Source organism: Macrotis lagotis, chromosome 8 (genome assembly GCF_037893015.1).
Source record: "Macrotis lagotis isolate mMagLag1 chromosome 8, bilby.v1.9.chrom.fasta, whole genome shotgun sequence".
NCBI lineage: Eukaryota > Metazoa > Chordata > Mammalia > Peramelemorphia > Peramelidae > Macrotis > Macrotis lagotis.
The window spans coordinates 108,209,159-108,235,141 of NC_133665.1; the positions used below are offsets into that span (position 1 = coordinate 108,209,159).

General features: G+C 40.1%; 1 protein-coding gene across 5 annotated transcripts in view; it reads left to right on the forward strand.

The window, feature by feature from the left end:
* The first annotated feature begins 3,358 nt into the window (after window positions 1-3,358).
* The window catches only part of DOCK3 (dedicator of cytokinesis 3), a 496,213-nt gene continuing 473,588 nt past the window's right edge, over window positions 3,359-25,983 (forward strand). For all 5 annotated transcript variants that reach the window (XM_074198056.1, XM_074198051.1, XM_074198054.1 and 2 more), the window contains exon 1: window positions 3,359-3,520. In XM_074198056.1, the coding sequence (XP_074054157.1) occupies window positions 3,484-3,520 (37 nt within the window). In that variant the 5' untranslated portion in view covers window positions 3,359-3,483. The remainder of the gene's footprint in view (window positions 3,521-25,983) is intronic.

The following is a 25,983-nucleotide window of genomic DNA, read 5'->3' on the forward strand; positions in this document are numbered from 1 at the left end:
TTTTTATCCCTTTCTTTCTCTAAAAATGTTAAGACTAAAATATCCTGTGTTTATGGTGACCATGGGGAAAGATGAAAAGTCATTATAGGCTTTTCTGATGGAGATACAGAATCTAGATAAAAGATTTTCATGTGCCAGTGAAACCAGATAAATAAATAAAAAGATTTGCAGAATATATCCTACTGATAGTCACAACAAGCATCTTTTAAATGCTATCTTCCAGGTCCTAGGCTAAACATTGGAGATATAAAAGAAGTCATCAATAGTCTTTGCTTTCCAAGAGCTCACATTCTATTGATGGAGACAACTATGTACATGCAAGAGATATACAATGGAAATGGGAGGTAGTCTCAGAGAAAAGGATCTGGGGGGGGGGGGGTAGGAATGGAGAGCTGGAAAAGTCTATTGCAGAAGGTGATATTTGAGCTTGTTTTTGAAGGAAGCCAGGAAATCCAGAAGGTAAAGATGAGGAGGGAGAGCATTTCAGAATGAGGAGAGCATTGAATATGTCCAGAGTTGGGAGATGCAACATTATACCAGTTGCTAATAATCATAGGCTTCATGGAGGGGGATGAAAGAAGACTGGAAAGGGAAGAAGAACCTAGGCTGCAAAGGCTTTGAAAAGTCAAACAGGATTTAAAATTTTATCCTGCAATAAAGAGAAATCCATCGTAATTTATTTAGGAAGACGATTACTTTGGCAGCTGAATGGGTGATGGACTGAAATAGGGAGAGACTTGAGGAAGAGAGTTGCAAAAGTCTAGGCAACAGGTGATGAGGGTCCATACCTGGGTGGATGCTATGGCAGAATAGAGAAGAGGACACAAAGGAAATAAATGGAGAAGTTAGACAATGCTGCTTTCGGGACAGTTCTCTCTGGTTTCATATTTGTCTCATTTTTTTTCCTTTAGACAAGAAAGGACATTAAAAAACCCTACCCACTGATTGACCTCCATGTAATTGCAAAGGCTCCTTGTGATTCATCTTCAGTATTCAGTTGAATATGGCTTCTTTGAAGGAACAGGCAAGGTTATAGTGCCATCTACCATTTTGACCTTAACTTTTAGACTTTTCAGATACCTCTCAAATTTTTATTAGATATTTATCATGCTCTTATTCTGTGCACAATACTTTGCCAGACAAATATGAAAGTCCTGCCTTCAACAAACTCTTAGTTGACTATGGACAATTCATCTTCCTTTCCTCCTTAGGCTGTGAGCTCCATAGGGTCTGTTCACTTGTGCATACAATAGGTCAATTACTGTTTGTTAATATATTGATTAGAAAGAATATGGAAATCTGGCATAATTTTGGGCACTCCTAAAGGACAGCTATTGACAAATGAGAACAGTTCTGGGGAAGGCACTCAACCAGCATCTTAAAACTGACCAAAAGATAACAAATTTTTTTTTCATAGTGCTTGATATCACCAAATGGGAGGGACAAGAAATTTTACTTCTCATTAAGAGAGGAACTGAGAAACTTGATCCCTCTGCTGGGGCCAGCAGATGAAAAATAAAATTTGTCAAGTGTTGACTGTATTCACATTGTGCTAGTTCCTGATTTGTTTACTCTTTCCCTTTGGTCATCCCTATCCGCCTTCTTGTTTAAATGGTTAGGGCACCGGACTGTGATTCAAAAGACCTGTATTCTAGTTCCTGCTCTTTTATTCCTGTATGTCCAGGCAAATAGCTTTTCCTTTCTGTGCCTCAGTTTCTCCTTACATAATAAGGTGCTGGGGCAACTAGGTGGCACAGAGGATAGAGCCTGGTCCTGGAATCAGGAGGACTTGAATTTAAATCCAGTCTCAGACACTTGAGATGTACTAGCTGTGTGACCTCGGTCAAGTCACATTACCCTCCACCCCCCAAATAGCATGAAGGGATTGGAGGTGATCTCTAAGGTGTCTTTCAGACCTTCATACCTTCTGAAATCAGTTGATTACCAGAAGCTCTGTCTCTCCTCTCTCCTAAATTTCCCTTCTTCTCAGCCAGGTGGCCCCAGGGTTAGGAGAGCTGGAGGGTGGGGGTGGGGGAACAGGGGTAAAATTTCATTTTGAAAGATTTTCATGATGTTTGGACCTTGGCTTCAGGCTCTTCTAGCTCTGACGGACATTCTATGTTGTGGCACAGCTAGGTTGTAGAGTGGACAGAGCACCGGCCCTGGAGTCAGGGGGGAGGAGTTCGACTCTCACTAGCTGTGTGACCTTGGGCAAGTCACTTGGCCTTCACCGCCTGGCATTCTGATTGCCACCCGCCCTTTGGACCTCTATAGATGGTTCCAGAGGAGAAAGTGAGGCTGGTGACTTAGCCCCCCTCCTCATACAATTCCCTGCTCCCTGATGTCCTGGGATCCAGGGACAAGCCCCAGCCTGGTGATGAGCTTGGGCAGCCTGGGGTCTCGGCTCGAAGGGGCCCCAGCTCCGTGCCCGGGGGATCCCCCGGCCCCGGCCCTGCCCTGTGGCCACAGTCTGGGCCCAGATTCGCTCACAGGTGGCCCCCCGGGGGAGCCCGGCGGCCAAGGCGGGGCGGGTCTGCGGGGCCGGGCCGGAGGGTGACAGGTGCTGCCCAGGACCCCGCGGCCGCCCCCGGCTCGGGCTTCTCTCGGGCCCCGCCGGCGCGGCGGCAGAGGGCGGGGGCGCAGGGGCGGGGGGCGGCGGTGTGCGGCCCCGGGGTCTGGGCGGCGGGAGCCCGGGCGCGCGAGACCCCGCGCGAGGCGCAGGGAGCGCATGCGCAGGATCCTGGCGAGCCAGGGAGCCGCGGCGCGAGGAGGGGAGCGCGGAGCAGAGAGGAGGAGCGGGAGCGGCGGCGGCAGCCTGCGGCGGGAGCGGGTCCTGGGCCGGCGCCGAGCCCGAGCCGAGCCGAGCCGCGGAGCCGCGCCGCGCCGGAGAGGGAGGGGGCAGCCCGGGGCTGGGCCGGGAGACCCCTCCCTCCGGAGCCCGCCCGCCCGGCCTCGCTCGTGTCCCGCATGAGCCGCTGAGCTCCGCCGGCGGGCTCCGAGTGCGCCACCGCCGCCGCCGCGGGGCGCAGGAGCCGGGAGCCGGCCGGGGCCGCCCGCCGCCCCCGGAGCCGCGGCAGCAGCAGGGGCGGCAGCAGCAGGGGCAGCAGCAGCGGCGGCGGCGGAGCCCGGCCCCGGCGGCAGAGCCCGGCCCCCGAGGCAGCGGCGGCGGAGCCCGGCCCCGGAGGCAGCGGCGGCGGCGGAGCCCGGCCCCGGAGGCAGCGGCGGCGGAGCCCGGCCCCGGAGGCAGAGCCCGGCCCGGTGGCAGAGCCCGGCCCCGGAGACAGCAGTAGCAGAGCCCGGCCCCGGAGACAGCAGTAGCAGAGCCCGGCCCCGGAGGCAGAGCCCGGCCCCGGAGACAGCAGCAGCGGAGCCCGGCCCCGGAGGCAGAGCCCGGCCCGGCCCGACCCGGCGGCCGCCCCCGCGCCCGGGGAAACTGTTGATCGGCGCCGAGCCCGCGGGGGCAGCGGCTCCTCCGGCCTGGCCATGTGGACCCCCACCGAGGAGGAGAAATACGGTGTAGGTAGGTGCGGACCCCTCCTCCACCCTCGCCCCCTCCGCCTGCGGCCGGGGGTCGGGGGAGCGACCCCTCCCCATCTCCAGCTGGGAGGGGCGGAGGGGTGTGCGGGGGAGAGCGGGACGGGAGGAGCGGGCGCGGGGGCGGAGGGGTGCCGCGTGTGCGCGCGCGCGCGCCCGCCTGTGTTGGGGGGCGCCCGTCCCGTGTGGGCAGCGCGGGGGATGGCCGTCACCTCTGCGGCCCCTGCCGGGGTCCCCCCGCCCCCCGACTTTGCTCCTGCACTTGGCACGGCCCTTCCTGGTGGCGGCCGCGGCCCCTCGAGTCCGGATGGAGCGGCCCGGCCGCGTCCTGCGTGGGGGAGGCTCCTGCGCGGGGCCGGGGCCGGGGCCGGGGCCGGGGCCGGGGCGGCTCTCGGGGCTCACGCAGCCCCTTCAGCCGCTGCCCTCGGGGGGCGCCGCCGTCATCCGCGCCTTGCCCCCCTTTCCCCTTCCCCCCATTTTAGTCTTCCTCCCGATGATCAGATCGCCGAGCGGGACTTTGGGGAGCGGGGGAGCGGGCCCCTAGGGGGCGCCGGCGCCGCGGCGCTGACTGAGCCGCGGCCGCTGCCCGGCCGGCCCGGGATGCCCACGGGGGCGCCGGGAGGAAGCCCGCCGGGGTCGGGCCGGGCGGAGCGGCGGGCGCCCCGGCCGCAGGGCTTGGCCGCTCTCGGGCCCCCGCCGGCGCGAGACACCCGGAGAGCCGGCGGGCCGATGCCTCCCCGGCCGGGTTCTAGGCGTCGAGCGAAGGACGCGGGCTCGGCCGCCTGCCCCGCACGGGAAGGGCCGGCGTGTGCCCATTCCGGCCCCTTCATTTCCTCCTGGAAAACTACATATGGAGAAGTCTCACGGCGAGGGCGAATTGTGTTAAAGTGCAGGGCCGAGGGACAGCGCCGTGGGCCTCGCTCCCGCTCCTGTCATCTTGAGTCTGTCTTTACAGGCAAACTCCAAGGAAAGCTAAAGACTCGTTGCAGCACCGCATCGGCTTCAAAGTGGAAACACTTTGAAAATCACGGAATATCAGAATTTGTCCTTGATATGGACGTGGTAGTGACATGTTATGTCACCTAGAATAGAAGGATACGATAGGGCATTATTGTGAATTTGTCATGGGCAGCACCTGTCCCTTCTATGGAGGGGCGTTATACTGAGGCCATGAGAAACATACTGAGGCTATGGGGGGACATTATACTGAGGCTATGGGGGGACATTATACTGAGGCTATGGAGGGGCATTATACTGAGGCTATGGAGGGGCATTATACTGAGGCTATGGGGGGACATTATACTGAGGCTATGGGGGGACATTATACTGAGGCTATGGAGGGGCATTATACTGAGGCTATGGGGGGACATTATACTGAGGCTATGGAGGGGCATTATACTGAGGCTATGGAGGGGCATTATACTGAGGCCATGAGAAACATACTGAGGCTATGGGGGGACATTATACTGAGGCTATGGGGGGACATTATACTGAGGCTGTGAAGTACGTTATACTGAGGCTATGGAGGGGCATTATACTGAGGCTATGGAGGGGCATTATACTGAGGCTATGAGGGACATTATACTGAGGCTATGGGGGACATTATACTGAGGCTATGGAGGGGCATTATACTGAGGCTGTGAAGTACGTTATACTGAGGCTATGGAGGGGCATTATACTGAGGCTATGGAGGGGCATTATACTGAGGCTATGAGGGACATTATACTGAGGCTATGGGGGACATTATACTGAGGCTATGGAGGGGCATTATACTGAGGCTGTGAAGTACGTTATACTGAGGCTATGGAGGGGCATTATACTGAGGCTGTAAAGTACGTTATACTGAGGCTGTGAGGGACATTATACTCAGGCTGTGAGGGACGTTATACTGAGGCTGTGAGGGACAACGTTATACTGACGCTATGGAGGGACGTTATACTGAGGCTGTGAGGGACGTTATACTGAGGCTATGGAAGGATATTATATTGAGGCCATAGAGGGACATTATATTGAGGCTACTGCTTTATTTTTGGTGCTCCTGATATAGTCCCACAAATTAATAGATGTCATCTTTTTTGTAGCCTAATTTAATTTGTATTTCTATTAATATGCAGTTAGAATTAGCTTCAAAAACACAGAATTGACAGAGATAAAGCAAATATTTTAGAAAGTTATACTATGGTGTTAGATTGTGATACTGTTTTGTAAGTTTCCATTATGGCACAGGGCCACACTAACACTAATTTTTATTTCATTTGGGGAAGTAGAAATGCTCATATGCTGGCAGGAAGACCTACATTTTTGAAGGGAGACTTAAATGGCAATTTAAAAAAGTTCTTTTGATATGTACTATATCTTAATATAGTTGTCACCAGGAATGGGATTAGAATAAGAGAAATGCACATGGAGCTAAAAAGGGACTTTCTGACACCCGAAAAGGCATTGAGGAACTCTGGAGAAGGAAACAGGCAGGGCCAAGTTCCAGCTCTAGGCTTCACCCTTTCAAGATGCCTTGAAGCATCATCCTGCATACAAAGTAGACATTTTTGTCAAACAAAAGAGTTGATTGTTTATCATCTCTATAACTGGTTCTTGAAACTACTTTGCTCATTTTGCAGTGTTTCAAGTAATAAATCACCAATCTTTCATGCTTAAAATAGTAGATCATATTGTTTCTTGTACTGCCACTTCTACTGCTTGTATAGAGATTTTCTTGTATGTAAACAGAACATAATGTTATGTAAAGCTATTAAAATGCTTTCTAACCAGGTGTACTATATGCCATAAAGCGTTTCAGTGTCCAAGACTGTCTAGAAGGTGAGATAAGGTTATTGGTATTTATTTGTCTGCAATAAGAAAGCCACCGCTTCCTTAGATTGGAGTTGCAAAATGCTGACCACATAATATGTATTGCTGAAATGTCTATTGAATCAATCAAACTTTATTTTGAAGATATTCTCTATGGTCTCAGTTTTATTTTATTTTTTAATCTGGGGTCTATGGAGTCTAAAATCTGTGAATAGATTTCAGGGGGTCCTGAATTTGGATGAGAAAATAAAGTGCACCTTTATCTCTACTCTTACTGGTTGAGGATATTTTCTTTCTAAGTATCTAAAATTAAAATACTTTCTTTCAAGTATTTAAAAACATTATTTTGAGAAAGGACCCACAAACCTCACCAGATTGCCAGAGGGATACATGACACCAGACTCAAAGGGATTCAGTTCTTTGGGAATTCTCTTAATCTAAGTAATCTTTTTGTCAAGTAAGTCCTACTTTCACTTTTTTTCCCAGAAGCCTTTCTTTCCTCTTCGCTTTTCTTTTTCCCAATTTAGTCATTCACTGACTTACAAATAGCTTATTTCCCAAAAGTTCATTTTCTAGTTGACTAGAGCTTAAAAGAGATTTTATCTCATAGAAACAACATCAACATTTTATCAATACTTGTTTATAGGCAAGCTATTCTATTTGGGGTTGGAATATAAAGATAATATGAAATAGTTCCTGCCCTCAAGAAACAGATAAGTAAATAAAGAATAATTTGAAGAGGGAGATTCCTTGACAACTCAGGCAGTTAGGAAAGCCTGTAGGAAATAGTATGCAAGTTGAACCCCTAAAGAAAATCAGGGTTCTGTGTGGCAAAGATGTTGAATCTGTGGGACCAATTGTGCAAAGTGTTATAAAAGCAAAGAGGTTCAGTGTGGAATTCAGATAACAGACCAATCTGACTGTAATGTAGAGTATATGGAAGAATGTGAAATAGCTTTGAATAGGTAAACTGGAGCCTTTGTGAAGGGCATTAAAAGCCAAACTGAGGATTTTGTATTTTAAAGGTGATAGGGAACCATTGGAAATTGTTGAGCACGAGAGTAACATCAGATCTAAATTTTAGGAAGATTATTGTGACAGTTCCATGGAGGATGGCTCTGTGATCTAGAGGGTATTTCCTCCAGTGATGAAGATTAGAATACTGTCCATACTTGCTCCTCTTCTATGATTTTCATCCAAGTTCACACAATGTGTTCATGACTTGCAGAGTTACATATAGGCTGTATTTTTATCTATTGCTCTTACCATGTAACTCTGTCTCAGTCCTTCTACCACAAACTGGAAAAATGTTTATATATATATATATGTATATATATATGTATATATACATATATCTATATCTATATCTATCTATCTATATATATATATATATATATATATTGCAGCGTGTGTGAATTCATTTTGGTTTTTCAACAACTATCTCCTTAAACTTCTCTCTTGGGAATAAATATATAATGTTCAATTTCACGTTTGGGTAGCTCATTATTTTCTTATTAGATTACATTTAGTCTAAATATTGAAAGGTTTGTTCAACCTAAATTGTAGTCATAAATCATCTATTAATATTCTTTTATTTATTTTTAGACTTTACTTTTGTCCTTGTTGCCCTATACCCCTTTCCTTTTGTCCTTGTTGCCCTATAAAGCCCCCTTCCTCCCACTTTCTGTTGTATATTTTGTAAGAAGGCTCCTGTTAAAAGCAGATTAAGTGAGAAAACTCATCTGTTTCTTTAAATCATGTCTCTTTCCATGATTCCCCTTTAAATCTATCAGCCTAGTATGACTAAAAAGAATAACTCATTTATTTTGTATTTTTAGGTTTTTCAAAAATTTTTTTATAACAATTTTTTTTTGTTGATTTAGAATTTTACTCTATGGCCCTTTGACCTTAATTTCTCCTTTTTCTTGCTTAGTAATCAATGAACTCTTATTACCTCTAGGTTTAAAGATAGACTTCAGTTTGACATTCAAAGTCCTTTGCCAACTTTTCTAATCTCATTGCTCATTATTCTCCTCCATATACAATCTCCAGGCAGTCTGATCTTCTTACTGTTCTATATATGTGAATGTATACACACACACACACACACACACACACACACACACACACACACACTCTCCATCCCCCATCATCTTTTTAGCGACTCTTCCTCCAACCTGGAATGTACTTCCTTCTCATCTATTTCTTCTAGAATCACTAATTTATTTCTAGGATTAACTCCTAAAAATTTGACCTGGGGAAAGGGCCAATACCAATTTTTATAACAGATTTTTCTTGATCCTCCAGAAGCTAGTGCCTTTCCCCTTCCCTCCCTCAAAATCACACTGTGTATGGTCCAGGGTAAATACTGTGAAACAATAGAAAGAACATTAGACTGCATTTAGAAGATCTAGGTTCAAATGATGCTTTTGACACTTACTACTAATATAACTATGGGAAAGTCATTGAGTCTCCCTGGACCTTAATTTCCTTATCTGTAAAGTGAGGGTACTTCAGTAGATGACTTCTGATTCTTCTGGTTCTTTTTTGTTTGTTTGTTTGTTTCTGCAAGACATTGGGATTAAGTGACTTGCTCAAGGTCACACAGCTAGGTAATTATTAAGTGTCTAAGGCTGGATTTGAACTCAGGTCCTCCTGACTCCAGGGCTGTTGCTCTATCCACTGCACCACTTTGCTGTCCCTGATTCTTCTAGTTCTGTAATCCCTTTTGCTCAGAAAAATTGAGTAGTGTGGCACCCCAGAGCTAACAACTAAGCCCTACTTAATTACCAAATGGGAAGAACTTGCTGGTATTATTTGATTCTGTTCACTCATTTCTCCTTTAAAATAGATTTATTTTTCTGAATTAAAAAGATGCAGATAGAAAAAGAGATTTGATTTTTATTACAAAAATTTAAGTAGTTTTCCTACTTGAGAAAAAAAGTCAAAAGAGAGTAACTGGATATTTGAATTAAACTCATGAAGACTGAAGCATGTGCACCTCTTTCTGCTGGTCCTGAGTTTATGCATCTGCAAATCTTAAGAGTTGTGCTGGTCTGTCAATGAACCAGTATTTATTAAAATTCTTCCAAGAGAAAATATCTATAGTAATGTTAAAAGGAAATGGAGTGGAAAAAGAGAACAATTTCTGTAATTAAGTATTCTAGGTAGTTACCATTATTATTGGGTCCAGTGTGTTTAACTTTCCCAGATTGTAAATTGGGGCTTTCGAAGGACTAACTGATGGCAGTAGGAACCAAAATTTTTATAGATGTCCAAACCAAAAGATTCAATTGGAAATTAATGCTAGGGCTTCCAAAGAACAGGATTATAATACAGAAAAAGAAACAATTTATTAAGCACTTACTCAATGCTAACTAGGCATTGTGCTGTGTTGGGCATACAAAAAGATGAAAAATAAGGTGGTCCTTACTCTCAATTTAATAGGAGAAGACATATTGTAAAGGAATGATGCAAAGTGCTGAAGGGTAAGGAAATGAGGCTACCCCCTCCTGATGGCCCTGGGCAGCAAGGAACACATCAACTTGGGGGGAGGTGGAGCAAATCAGTGGGGTGACAGAATAGGTCTGAGACTAAGCTGGCAGTGGAGAGGCTAGTGATGATGAAGCTGTTATTGGCTCAGTGTCAGCTTGGAAAGTGTCTATGGAATGCCCCAGGGATCTGTCACCAGCCCTGTACTGTTGAAATATTATATCCATGACTTGCATGAAAGGATAGATCACTCACTCATTGTCTGTTAATTGACTTCTATGGCACACGAGTTAAGTGCTAGGAAAAGAAAGGCAAAAAAAACCAAGCAGTCTCTGTTGTCAGCTCAGGCTTTACTTGGGGAGACAACATATAAACAACACGTGCAAATAAGGGACATCTGAATCTATACCTACATCTGTATTTATAGGTATTTGGGGATAATTGGGGTAGTCTCAGCAAAAAGGCTCTAAAATTCAGGTGTACTGAATTCTTTCTTTAGAAAGATTTTATTTATTTTGAATTTTACAAATTTTCCCCTAATCTTGCTTCCCTTCTCCCTACCCCCACAGTCTTTACAGAAAGGTTTCTTGAAGAAGGGAAATCTCCTATCTGAGATTTGAGGGAAGTCAAGGAAGTTAAGGAGGTAGAGCTGAAATACTTAGCAAATTTTCAGGTAATACAAAACTGTAAGAGCTCTCTGTTACTTGGATCCAAAAATATCTCATCTGACTAGAAGTATAAACTAAATCTTATCAAAAAATGTAGATGCTTTCCTAAGAATTAAAAAAAGTGAACTTCACAAGTACAAGCCATGGGAGGCATGGCTGGATATCAGATTTGAAAAGTTTTGAGGGTTTTAGTATCAAGTCAACAAGCATTTATTTACATAGTAGGTACAGTGTGCTAAGTGCTGAGTATACAAAGAAAGGCAAAGGAACTCACACTGGAGGAAACAACATGCAAACAACTCATACAAACAAGATAGCTTAGAGTTAAATAGATTTAGTAAATGGCTGTCAATATGACTCAGTAGTGTGATTTGGTAGCCAGAAAGATTAAATGTATGCTTAGTGCACTAAGAGCTCTTGTATTTTGTTATTATTTGGAAATGTTAGTTGTTTTTTTGTTGTCTGTTTTTTCAAGATTTGTTTTGTAACTTGAAAATGTGATAAAGTTATTTACTGAATTAGTATCTTTTCTGATTTCATAGGATTTTAAAATAAATCATCAAATTCTCAACAAATAGCAATATTTGTTTCTCCTCTTTACCTATCTTTATGCCTTTAGTTTGTTTCTCTTGCCTTTTTGCTAGTATGTTAAAAAAATTATTAAAATAGTGGAGAAATTGGGTATCTTTGCTTCATTCCTTTATTTATTAGAAAAAGGTCTAACTTTATCCCTATTGAATATGATGCTTGCTGTTGGTTTAAAATAGAGATTTTTAATGATAGTAAAAATGATCCCTTTCTACCTATACTTGTAGGGTTTAAATCATGAGCATTGTACATTATCAAAGACTTTTTTCTGGATCTATTGAGATCATGTGGTTTTGGTATTTAATGTGATTAATTATATTGACTGTTTTCTTAATGCTGAACCTTGTGTCTGAGGCATAAATCCTGCTTGGACATAATGAACAATTTCTTGAATAAATCAATACTATTTGATGAAATTTTGCTTAAATTTTTTGGATCAGTGTTCATTAATAATATTAGTTTATGATTTTTTCCTGTAGTTTATATTTCCCTGGTTTAGGTATTAGGACTATATTTGTCTCACAAAAGAATTCTGGTAGTATGCCTTGTTTTTTGATTTTTGAGAATAATTTGTGAAGTTTGGGTACTAACTGTGCTTTAAAACATTGATAGAATTCTTCTGTGTATCCATTTGGACCAGAAATCTTTTCTTTGGTAGTTCTTCTACAGCTAGTTCTGTTTCCTCTTCTGAGGTTAGGTTAAGATCTCTCTCTCTCTCTCTCTCTCTCTCTCTCTCTGGACTTCTAATACTTTAGATATTTTCTGTTTTAAAGGCATCACTCTCTTTTGTGTACTACTTAGAATAGAGTTGTGAATAATATGTTCTGATTATTATTTTCATTTCTTCTGGTTTTGCTTTGATTTCATGATTTCACCTTGTTCATTTGCTATTTTCATTTGATTTTCTGTTCTGGTTAATCAGATTAGTTAAGGGCTTATCAAGTTTATTAGTTTTTTCAAAGAACCAGCTTTTAGTTTTACGATCATTTCTATGGTTTTTTGTTTCTAATTTATTTCCCTCTATAATTTTTTTTTAAAAAAAATTATTTATTTAAGGCACTGGGGTTAAGTGACTTGCCAAGGTTCACATAGCTAGAAAATTAAGTGTCTGAGGCTGGATTTGAACTCTGGTCCTCCTGACTCCAGGCTATCCACTGTGCCACCTAGCTGCCCCCTCTAATTTTTAATATCCCTTCTCTTGTGTCCTTATTTTAGAATTATTTTTTGACCTATTTTGGAAAATACATATTCAGCTTATTGACCCTCTTTTTCATTTTGTTTATATATACACACATATATAAATATATGTACATATGATATGTACATAAATACATACACACACATATATAGATATGTAAAGATATTGTCAAGATAGAATTTTTCCCCCTGAATACTATTTTAGCTACATTCCAGAAATTTTTATATGTTGTTTTTATTATCTTTTTCTTTCATGTAGTTATTGTTTCTATGATTTGTTCTTTGATGCACTTATTTAGTATTTCTAAGTTGTCTCCATTTGGGTTTGTATCTGTTGTTTACAGTCCCTGAACTAATTATTATTTTTATGTTCTGGTCTGTAAAGGATGCATTGACTATTTCTGCCTTTTTATATTTGTTTGAAATAACACACAGTGCTATAATGGTCAGATTTTGTTAAAGTTTCATGTGGTGCTGGGAAAAATGTACATTCTTTTGCTGTTACATTTAGAAGATTCCTGAAAGTTTTTTTTAAAACTTGTTTCTTCAGAAATTTGTTTACATATTTTACCTTTTGTTTTTATTTTTGTTAGATTTATCCAAAACTAAAAGAGGAAGATATTGAAGTTTTTTTTTGTCAGTTTTGTGTTACTATCTGTCTACTAGTAGCTCAGTTAGGTAGGGTTTTATGAAATTGAATGCTAAGGTATTTGGAGTATATATGTTTATTACTGATACTGGCTCATTATTGATGGTTCCTTTTAGTATAAAGTAGCTTTCTTGCTTATCACCTTTTATTTTTTGAATGTTTGGTTTTGCTTTGTCAGATAGCATGATTACAACTCATGCTTTCTTTTGTATTCACTTGATGCTTTGTAAAAATTTTTTCTATCATCTCAGGTTTATTTTGTGTATGTTTTTATGTTTTATGTGGTTTTTAGTAAGCAACAGATTGTAGGGTTGTATTTTCTTATCCAATATGCCACTCTTCTTGGTTTTTTTGGATTGTTTAAACCATTAACATTTAAAGTTATGGGAATTAGGTTTATATTTTCCTCCATCTTTCCTCAATATTTTTTCAAATTATGATTTTTCTCTTTGCTGCTATAAACATAGTCCTGCATTCCTCCATTTAGCTTACCTTAAGCTTAATCATTTTTGAGGTGTCCCTATTAACATTGACTCTCTTCCCTTCACACTTGATCCTCTCCTCTTGTTTTTTACCACTTTTCCCTTGGAGATTTTCTTGTTAGACCCTCTTTTTTCCCTCTTAGATAATTAAGTAGATTTCTTCTTCTTGTCTTCCCCTTTAGCTTGTCTAGTTCATTAGTTTTTTAAATTTTATTTTTGTGCCCCTTTCCGAAAAGGAAATCACTCACTTTATTAAACATTCTTTCTTTTTTGTTTAAACTAGATCTTCATTCTCTGATTCATGAAAGTATTTTTCATGCAATTCCAAGGTATCCATTTTAGACTTTTTCCTCTAGGTGCTTTTTGTCACTGCCTTGTACAGTTTGCTCCATGAATTCCCCTTTTCCACTGTGTCTGTCTCACAGAACATGGCCAGTTATTTCACGTGACAGACAGGATGCAGCCTCATCATAGGGCCCTTTCTCCACCACATACCTTATTATGATTACATTTTTACATTCCTTCCCCTTCTCCCCCTTACCCATAGGATCTTTGATCATTGTAATAACCAAAGGAAGACTCCTTTCTTTTCTTCCTTTTCAGTTTTTCTCACCCTCTCCTCACTTCCTAGGCACTTCTTTTCTGATACCATAGGGGTCATTGTCACCTCATTGCTATTGGTCATTCTTCGTTTAGTTATAGAATTGATCCTCCTAAAGCACAAGTCTGACATTTTCATCCCTTTCATTTAAATTTTCTAGAACTTATTTTTCCTGACTTAAAATAAGAGGATTGTAATAAATGACTTATAAGTTATTTTCTGGCTCTAAACTTTGTGTAATACTAAATAACTAAAATGTCTGGGACCAGTATTCGGATTTTTGAAAATGAGGGTTTTTTTTTTTTTTGCTTTAAATCCAATGATCTACAGAATAGAACCAGATTTTAAGAGACTTAAGAATGAGTAAATTATGAGAGAGGAATCATTAGAGTGTAGGTCCATACAGTATAGGGTAAATATTATTAAATTAGGAATTAGAATTATTTTTCAATTAGAATTAGGAAATTTGTTAGGGTTAGGGAGCCATTTTGTCAGTTGAGATTGCCTTTGGATTTCATTAAGAAATCAGTCAAGCAAAATGAAAATTAGGTGAGAACAGTTCCTAGACACCTCTATTGAAACAATTTATCAAAGGTTTGGGCCAGTTTTAGACTCTGATATTCTAATAGTAGATCAGCCCAGTGGTTGAGCAGTTCCAGCCAAACCTCTGGAAGAAAATTGCTTAAGGGGAGGAGGAGAAGGAAGAATTGGAGGAGGAGAAGAATGAGAAAGAAGAAAAAGGAGAAAGAAGGGGGTGTCTCATTTTCTCCCCACCCTTTGACTAGAGGCTGACATTGTGAAATTCGAAAGACCAAAAGAGTTAGACTTATCATCAGGTCCATAGCTGTGTACCCAAAACTTCAGTGGCTGATGACAGAAGATAAACAAAGAGGTATGGGGAAAGGATCAGGTTCAATTCTCTTATCAAGGCATCAACCCTCATAGCTAATCAGATGGCCATGCCTACTTAAGAAGAACTTCATTAAGATTCTATAGATGTAGACAAGGACTTCCCATTCAGAAGCTGTGATTTTATGCTTTTGCTATGTATGCTCTCTGTGTGCAAAGGTAGAATGTGGTCCAGGCTTTTTTCTTGGTGGAAGGGGATCCTTTTTGTATCAGTTTTTCTTACCAAACTACTCAGTAAATAGCCCTTTTTCCCACTTCTCTTTAAATTTTTAAAATTCATTTTGCACTTAAATACAAAAAAAGACAAAAAAGGTATATTTTCATTTAGACAACACAACACAAAAAAGATTCAATATAACACCACTGATTTCCATTTTACACTGTTTATTTTTTTAAACAACTGTAATAAATGTGTAATAAATGCTACACATTATTTTCAGTTTCTATTTTGCTGTGCTTCTTTCTAAGTTTTATTTTTTCTCCAATCTGTACTTTTAATTTTCTCCCTTCCTCCCCATCTCACTTTTTTTTCCACTTAAATTTTTTATTCATTTTGAACTTAAATACAAAAAGACAAATGAGCCCTTTATTTCTAAAAATACTTGAAAAAATGTTTTAGCATCACCAAAATTTCCCCTAATTATTCCTTTTCCTCTAAGAGGGCTATTCCATATAAAAAATAATATTTTTAAAAAGAAAGAAAAAGAATAGAAAAAAGCAAAATAATCATATATCAGAAAGTCTAAAAATATGTGTGGTATACCATACCTGTGCCCCCCAATCCCACCTCTTTAAAGGATTGAAGATGTCTTCTTGATTCCCTAGGATTTTCTAAGCAAACCTTGTGATCAGCAAAGAGTGATAGTTTATCTCTGCTTTCTCTCTTTTCATCTTTAATTACTTTTCTTGTTTCATCACTATTGCTAGTTTTTCCCCAAATATATAAAATAATAGTGGAAAGAATGGGCATTCTTGCTTTGCTCCTTGTAATTTTTAGGGGGGGAGTTTCTAATATGTCTAATTGTATATGATCATTGCTTTGGGTTTTAGATGATATATTTTATGATATTAAATAATTTATGATCTCTCCACCTATAATTTGTAAATTTTTTTCCATAAATGAAGGTTGAACTTTTCTGTAACTGAGTTCATATTTTTGGTAAGTTTTTTTTGTGATTTTGCTTTGCTTATTATTTTATTGATTTGATTTTCTGCCCTCTTTATAACCATATTTACTAAAGGTATTTTATTAGCTCTTTAAACATTTTTATTAATTTTTGCAAAGAATCAGCTTTTAGTTTTATTTATAGTAAAAGCTAGCTTTTATGTATAAGTACTTGAAGGATGGAAAAATGTTTAGCATGTTTTATCTTATTTTCACTTCAGGAGAAGCCTGGGATATGTGCTATTATTTATATCTTCATTTTTACAGATGAAGAAACTGAGGTAGAGTTACCTGACTTGCCTAGGGACACACAATTAGTAAGTGTCTCTGATATTGGATTTGAAATCAAATCTTCCTTACAACAAGCTAAGCACCCTATCTATTGAACCACATTTCCCTCTATATAGATAGCTAAAATTAAAAAAAAATAAACATGTGGCAAGTAAATATATTATAGAACTACAGATGGGAATCATCTAAAATATTAATATTTCTTTGATTCTTTATCTGGACTTTTTAAAAAACATGATGTAGAAACCTTATTCCCTTTCATTATTAATATATTCCCTGTTTTATTTATCTGCTTATGTTCAAGGTCTCTCAGTATTCTTACTCCTTATATCTTTTTCAGTTTCAGTCTTTTTTCCTCATAGTCCCCTATCACTCATTTTCTGACTCATTCACATTTTTAAATTTATTTTTTATTCTCATTTTGTACAAATGTTTTTTTACATTAATAAAATATTCTTGTTTACAAGTAAACAAAATACCCCTCCCCCCATGAATATAGATAGACTTGCTTGGGCAAAAAAAGTAAAGGGGAGAGAAAAAAAATCAAAATTAAAAAAAATAATAGTCATAATTGTAGGTATGGCCAGGTGGCGCAATGGACGAAGTATCAGCCCTGGAGCCACGAGCACCCGAGTCCACATCCAGCCTCGTAAACCCAACAATCACCCAGCCATGTGACATGCAAGCCACCCGATTCCCACTGCCCTGCAAAAACCGAAAAGAAGGAAAAAAAAAAGACCCCAAATAAAATAAAATAGTAATAATAGTAGAGGTGGCTGGGTGGCAGACAGAGCATTGGCCCTTGAGCCAGGAGCACCTGGGTCCGAATCCAGCCCCAGACACCCAAAGATCACCCTGCTATGTGGCCCCAGGCAGGCCACCCAGCCCCACCTGCCCTGCACTCTCTCCCAAATAATAATAACAAAAAATGTGCTTCAGTCTTTGTTCCAACACCAACAACCCTGTCGCAAGTGGATCACATTCTTAATGATAAGTCCATCACAAAAGTTACTTCCATATTTTTCCAACGTTGCCATTGCTGATCGCAACTCCCTCCCTTCCCATTTCTCCACTACCATGTACTATATTTTCTCTCTCCCTTCACTCTGACTCTGCTGTAGGATTGCTGAGTGGCGCAGCAGACAGATCCCTGGTCCTGGGGCCAAGAAGCCCTGAGCCCCCATACCACTGCTTAGGCCCAGAATCCACCCGGCCCTATGGTCCTAGACAGGCCTTCCAATCCCAGCCCCTTGCAAGAAGTAAAAAAGAAAATGTGTTATATCTGACCACTCTCCCGCCATGGTCCATCCTCTCCTCCTTTATTCACATCCCCACCCCTTCCCCCTGCTCTCCCCTCCTTCTTACTCCAGATGCCCATACCTCATTCAGTATATTTGCTGTTTCCTCTCCTTGCCATCTCTGATGAGAGCAAAGGTTCCCTCATTCCCCCTTGCCTCCCCCCTTCCATATCATTGCAATAGCTCATTATAATAAAAAAAAATCTTATTATGTGAAATATCTTGGACTATTCCCCCTCTCCTTTTTCTTTCTCCCATTCCATTTCCCTTTTTTTCTATTGACTCCATTTTTACACCATATTTTATCTTCGAATTCAGCTTTCTTCTGTGCTTCAACTATAAAAGCTCCCTCTACCTGCTCTATTAACTGAGATGGTTCATATGAATATTATCAGTATCATTTTTCTATACATGCAGTTCATCCTCATTAAGTCCCTCATATTTCCCCCCCTCTCCTCCAATCTCCATGCTTCACCTGAGTCCTGTATCTGAAGATCAAACCTTCTGTTCAGCTCTGGCCATTGCAAAAGGAACCTTTGAAATTCCCCTGGTTCATTGAAAGTCCATCTTTTTCCCTGGAAGAGGACATTCAGCCTTGCTGGGTAGTTCATTCTTGGCTGCATTCTAAGCTCTTTTGCCTTCCGGTATATTGTATTCCAAGCCCTACGAGCTTCCAATGTAGTTGCTGCTAAGTCCTGTGTGATCCTGACTGCAGCTCCATGATATTTGAACTTTGTCCTTCTGGCTGCTTGTAATATTTTCTCTTTGACTTGGGAGTTCTGGAACTTGGCTATAATATTCCTGGGGGTTGGTTTTTTGGGATCTCTTTCTCGGGGGGATCGGTGGATTCTCTCCATTTCTATTTTGCCCTCTACTTCTAGAATATCAGGGCAATTTTCCTGTAGTAATTCTTTGAAAATGATATCAAGGCTCTTTTCCTGATCATGACTTTCAGGTATTCCAATGATTTTTAAATTATCTTTCCTAAGTGTGTTTTCCATATCAGTTGTTTTTTCAATGATATATTTCACATTTTCTTCTAATTTTTCATTTTTTTTGGTTTTGAAGTATTGATTCCTGATTTCTGGTAAATTCATCAATCTCCCTGAATTCTATTCTTTGTCTGAAGGATTTATTCTCTTCAGAGAGTTTTCTTATCTCTTTTTCCATCTGGCCAGTTTTGCTTTTTAAAGTGTTCTTCTCCTCCATAACTTTTTGAACTGTTTTATCCATTTGACCTAAGCTGGTTTTTAGCATGCTATTTTCTTCAGCATTTTTTTGGATTTCCTTGACTAAGCTGCTGACTTCATTTTCATGTTTTTCCTGCATCTCTCTCCTTTCTTTTCCCAGTTTTTCTTCCAACTCCCTCATTTGATTTTCAAAGTCTTTTTTGAGCTCTGTCATAGCCTGAGCCCAATTTCTGTTTTTCTTGGTCTTTAGATGCAGGAGCTTGTGCTTCCTCATCTTCAGACTGAGTGGTTTGATCCTTCTTGGGCTCATTTGCAAAATATTTCTCAATGGTTTTCCTCTTGTTTCTTTGCTTGCTCATTTTCCCAGCCTAAGCCTGTTTTTTGGGGGTGCTTCCTGAGCTTTTGGGACACTCCCACAAGGGTCTCAGTGTGTGAGGCTCTGTCCTCCCTCCTGGTCTGTGAATGACCATAAGTGCCCCCTTCTGCCACAGGACCAAGGTGGGGGGGGCCCTGTTGTTCTATGGGGGGGCCTAGACTGGCCCATAGACTGGTCAGAGCCCCAGAGTCCTGTTCCAGGGGCAGAGGACAGAGCTCTGCAGTCTCTTTTCAATCCCCTCCCTCAGCTCAATGGGCTCATGCCCTGGGCGCTCCTGCTCACTGGCTCCTCCAGCTCCTGTTTCAGGGTCTGGGCAGCTCCTGTTTCAGGGTCTGGGCTGCTCGCTGTGCCCTGAGGGCTGGGCTCCACGTGCTCGCTCTGGCAGAGGTCCCCCGCTGTTCTCCCACTTTGTGCCCGGTGCTCCCCAGGGTGCAGCTCAGGAGACTCCCCCGATGCTGAGAGGCAGCTCCCAGCGCCCTGGGGCTGCCTCCAGGAGGCTGAAGTTCTTTGGCTCTGGAGGGCCACCCCTCTGGTGGGCCACCCCTCCGACCCCGGGGAGCAGAGCCTTTCTGCTCTTTTCCAGGTTACCTTGAGTAGGAGTACTGCCTCACTGGGTCCCTTTGTGGGTTCTGTCTCTCAAAAGTTTAGTTAGAGTCCTTAGTTTATGAGTTTTTATCAGAGAGCTCCTACGACTGGATCCCTTCATGTCGCCATCTTGGCTCTGCCCCCCCCCCCCCCACTCCTTCACATTTGATGGCACTTTTCCTGGAGGGCTGGACTTCAAAGCTATTTCAGCTTCCTTCAAAACTGAACAATTCATATTGTCTTTGTCTCACTATCTTTCCCAACTGACTTCTGTGGAGACAAAACTGACTGTAGCTGGATGGCATCCCATTTGCTTCAAGTCTACTGGAGCCCCACACTCATTGACATCCATCCCCTTCTCTCTGTTCCTCCATTCTCAAGCTGAGTACTGTTGGAGCACTGTACTGCCAAATTATTTTCCTAGACAAAGCAATCCTCTAACTTTTATTTTTCCATGATTTAGGGAGAGGTGAGCCAGAATTCTCTTCCAAATCCATGAGTCTCTAAGAAGGTCGAGGTGGCTGAGATTGCTTAATTTCTTATTCATAATTCCTTTTTTGGAGAGGCTTGAGTAGTTGTGAAGATTGGAGAAAATATCTATTCCTCCATCTTATTGTCATGTGAATCCAAATTATAACATTATATTATAAAATATGCAATATATAATTTTATAATATAATATGTAATTATATCATACTATACTAATAATAATTAAGTTTGCATGATAAACAATAAAAAGCATAATGGTTAGAGGCTGATAAGCAATCAGACTAAGTGATTCCTTTTTTTCTTTTATGTGAACTCTCTCTTACACACATACTCTCTCTCTCTCATACTCATACTTGCTCTCATTCACACCAGTGTAGAATTGTTATCTACACTTTGAGAACCCAATTTGGATGATTTCTATAGGAGAGTGAGCCCAGAATGGGTGCTTTCCACTGTTGTGCTGTAGCCAGCTACAACTAGCTCCTATCAGCTTACTGTTAAATTTTCAGTGTGAATATTTAAACCCCAGAAATTGACTCAATACTGCAAATCTGTACATGATTTATTGTATTGTTGATTATCTATACTTTAAGAAGTGCTGGAGAAAATATTATTAATACAGGTTAAACTAGAAAGTGGTCCCATGTATAATTTCTTGTTTTTGGAGAGTAGGTTGTTATGTATTTACTGACACATTTTTCGGTGTTAGAAACTATTCCTGGACAAACCAGAAAGGGAAATATGGACCTGTGCTTTTTACCTTGACAATAGGATTCATCAAGTTAAACTTCAGTATTGTTAATTAGAACAATTTAGTCTCTCTTTGAGTCTCTCTTATCTATGTTTTGTAGCTTCCTTTGTCTAAAAGTGTTAAGTAGAAAACTAAAACCTGAAAATTGGTCAAATTAAATATGTATTTCAAAGGAATGGTTATTGAAAGCTAATGATATTTGATATTTTGGACAAAATCATTGTGCTTTATCTTCTATGATTGGTATTTTGAATCTTTTTCTGATTGTTGTCTTAGAGATGATTTGAAATTATCTCGAGTATGTAAACGATTTTTGGGTTATATTATGTATGTTTATATTTCAGTTTGAAATATAATTTCATGTTTTCACCCTAACAAGCAAACCTGATTATGGAGAAATTTACAAGTCTTCTCTTTTGTTCTATCTTGACATTCGTTTTCATTAAAATACAAGTTTTTTCAATCACATGAAGTCTGTGTAATTTTTCTTATTTTTCTTAGTTATGCTCATGCTCAGATTTTGGAGCTCTCAGTGTTCTAATACTTAGAGGTGTTTGTATTTATTTTCTTTTATAGCCCTCAGAATATTAGATTTAACATAATTTTCTCAAGGCTTTTTATAATTACAGAAGAGATTGAATATCATTTACCTTAATATTGATATAAGATTATTTTAGAATGTAGGAGACAATAAAAAAGATGCTTTTTATGATGACATTTTGTCCTTCATCCTTGAAGAAGAACATGATTTCAAAGAAGTGATGTCACAACAAGTATGTGAATTGATTTTGAGTGGGGGGTGTTGCTGTGCTTTGTCACCAGCCCCATCTTCTCTTCCACAGTCATCTGAGTCCAATGGCCAGATATGAATCGGATGACTGAAGATGGGCCATCCTCCTGATTCTAAGGCCAGTGCTCTATCCACCTGGTTGCCCCTGTTTACAAAATTTTTGTTTGGATGGCTATTGTTTTATCAGTTTCTGAGTAGTAATAGAAGTATAAAAAGTATAGTAGAAAAGTGGAAAATATTTTGCCTTTCTGTTGGTATTTTATCTGAAAATTTTAACTCTGCAATCTTTCAGTGCATTTGTATTTTATTTTCTTTGTTTTTTCCCCCTGAACTTGAAGCCGAGGTTAGGATAAGGGAATTTTAAGAACAATAGAGTGACCTGAACTATAGACCTTTAAATCACTAGTTGTCAGTGTCATAAGAAGTAAACTTTGGAATATATGAAATAGGTGAATTGTGCAGTTTTTCACTCGGTATGGGTTGGATTAACTGTTCAGGGAGGACTAGCACTTCAGGTGTGAGGGCTTGCTGAACTCTTTTAAGGGCTGCTCATCCACCTTTAGCATTCAGTTCTTATCCAAATCTCACCTGTAGTTCACAGAGGCCACACCCAGTAAAATTCTCGGTAGAGGGTCTAAACAAGGTTGAAGATAACTGACATGAATTAGGGGGATGTTTAACCCAAGCAAGTGAAGACAATGCCCCCGATGGAATGAACAGATGAGAGCAATTAATTCCAGTGGCTATGGAGGTGGCTGAAGATGGTGCTGTGGAACACTTCAAGCTTTCTTCAGCATCAAAGATATCAAGGTATCCATTGCATATCAGGAATAATCATAATCATAATCATATGAAAAACAAATGTACTCTAAATTATATAGCAGGTACCCTAATGCATTGAATATGTGAGTCCAAATCTAATCTCAGACTTGCATTAGCTGTGTGGCTCTGAGCAAGTTACTTAACCACTGTCTGCTTTAATTTCTTTTTCTGTAAAATAGAGATAATAATAGTACTTACTTCCCATGATTATTGTGAGGTTCAAATGAAATATTTACAAAGTGCTTTGTAAATCTCAAAGTATTAGACAAATGCCAGTTATTATCATCATTACATCGATGGCTGCTGAAAAGCCCCCAAAATAGGTGAAGAAAGACTTTTATAAACATGAATAAAACTATTTAAGACCAAAAAACTAGCATTATTTGCAATAGGGAGATGCTGGGAGTTTACCCAGAAAATACAGGAGTAAATCAAGGATGACCCCATTTTATTTTTAGGTTTTTACAAGGCAAACAGTGTTAAGTGGCTTGCCCAAGGCCACACAGCTAGGTAATTATTAAGTGTCCGAGCCCGGATTTGAACCCAGGTACTCCTGACTCCAGGGCTGGTGCTTTATCCACTACGCCACCCAGATGATCCCATTTTTAATGGAATGTTAGCAATGATGACAAAGAGAAAAACAAAGAGGAGAAAAAATTATTCCTGTTTGATGGTGATATTAAGATTTATTTAGAAAATCTTTGAGAATCAGCAAGAAACTAGTTGAGAAAAATAGCTTTAATAAAGTAACAGGATAAAAGTAATTCTACAAAATCTTTAGCATTTCTATATGGCAAAAATTGAATCCAAGAGGAAAAATAGGAAAATCCCATTCATAACAAATATATGCAATAGATGGAATTTAATCTACTAAAATGACACATTCAACACATATAAATTTTTACAAAACACTGCTAAAATTAATAAAAAGAAAGAGGCAGAGCCAAGATGGCCAACTGTTTGGAACCAGTATGGTGGAACATACCTTCACTAAGCTCTACTAAACAGATCTAGGAAATGCAACAGACCAAATCCTGATGGGGAAGTTCAGAAGAAAAGACATAGTGAGTCATTTGTCCAGGCCAGTTTGGCTTAAGGAGACAGACAGGAAGATCTGTAAAATTGATGACTAAGATGATATAGATCAATATAGGACTTGAGAGGCTACGAATCAGGACAAGAGGAAGTCCCAGTTCCTTATTGAAACACTATAATGGTACAAATACAAACTAGTAACCTTGTCACTGGCTACCTAGTTTTGGGTCATAGACCCAGAATGGACTTAACCTGGGACCTATGAATAGGTAGGGAGACCTTGGGCTGTATACTGAAAAAAGAGGAAGATGTTCAGAATGTTGTAGTTCAAATTCCAGGTGCACAACAGGAATCTAGGCTATGGAGCCATAAGAAGAACATGAATTTCAGACCAAGGGGAGCCTGCAGTTTTGTAGTTTTCTACCTGGATGAGAGACCGAATTAACCAGAACTTTTCTGTTCTGCAGACCTAGACTCAGGTCAGGAATTTACAGAGGTCAGGCCAGGAGGGCAGTGATCAAACTTTTTCCTTAGATTAAACTAGTTTGGGAGCACTGAGAGCTTCCTGGTCCCCAGTATGTTCCTGAGATCCTGAAATAACACCATACTCCCAAGGAAACAGCAGCAATACAAACCCAGACCTTTTTTTCTAGGAGTGTCAAAGAGCAGCCCATTAATAATTTCAAATCTGAAGTCAAGAGGTAGACTGGAAGAATAAGTAAACAAAAAAGAGAATTCACTATAAAAATCTATAATGATAGAGAAGCTTTAACACACAAATTCCTAAGATGAGAATGACTTCAAAATATCTACAAGTAAAGCCTTAGGGAACAATATAGTTTGAAAAAAAATTAAAGCTATAATTCTTGGAAGCAATGAAGCAGTAGCTTAAAAGAATTTAAAATACTTTTTATAAATGAAATGATAGTGCTCAAGATTAAATTTGTAAAAGAAATGAGAGGTTTGGACAAATATATTGAAAAAAGAAATTAACAACTTGTCATAAGAGGTACAAATTCTTGTCTAGTCAACAAACTCCATGAATATTAGAGTGTACCAAATGACCAATGGCTCCATGAAGTAACAAGAAATGTTAAAACTAAGTCAGAGAATTGTTTACATTCAGATATGGATCGATAATCCATGTATTTCCTTAGAACCTATCATCATCAGAGATCATAAAGTAATTGCAGTTAGACAAGGCCTGTTTTGATATGTCTTGATATTAAGAAAAGAATGGAAAGAGGGGAAGAGGAATAACTAAAGGGGAGGGAGAAAAGAGAGAAGATGATGGCAGGGAAGGGTGTGGTTGAAGAAGGGAAAGGGGGATGGGAAAATTATCAGGGTATGACAGTAGACATCTATTTATATGAGAAGCAGGGGATGGGAAGAATAGGTAATACTTGAACTTCACTCTCTTAAACTGTTCAAAAAAAATGGAACATGTGCATTTAGTGTAATTAAATAAAATACATTTCAATTAACAATGAAATAGGAGGAAAAGAAGAGAAGAGAAGAGAAGGAATTTAAGGGAAGATAGATTAAGGTATATGTGGGGAAATCAGTCCTCTGTAAAACAAACTTCAAGAATGTCTAAAAATATTTATAGAATTTTTAAATAAGAGAAAATCACAAAAAAGCACACAATTTTGTTTACATCAAAAGCTTATTTTATTAGAAACAATGCATATAATTTAAAAAGACAAATTGTTGGGGAAATGTATCAAATACTTATCATAAGTATGTAATATTCCATATAAGGAATTAGCACACATATGAATACATAAGCTCGAGTCATTCCCAAATTGATAAGTAGTTAAAGAATATAAAAAAGTTTGCAAAAGTAGAATTGCAAACTATTAAAAATTGTATGAAAGATTGTACTAAATTATTAATAATAAGAGAAAATATGAGAAGAGATTTTACCTTATACCCCTCCCAAATTGGCAAAAAATAACAGGAATGTAAATAATCAATATTGGAAAATTGTTGGTGGTGATGTGAATTGATCTAGGCATTCTGGAAATTAATTTGCAGTTATGCAAAGAAAGGGATTAGATGTTTGATGAAGAGATCTTTCTGCCTGTGAGGTCTCACAGATACCAAAAAGATTCAAGACTTCTTTTTTATGCTAACAAAGAACTCAAAACACTCATTGTTTGGAGGATTATAAGACAAATTGTGATATATGGGATATCATTATACTGTAAGAAATAATGAATAATGAGAATTTAGATAAGCATGATTTGCCTTTATAGATATA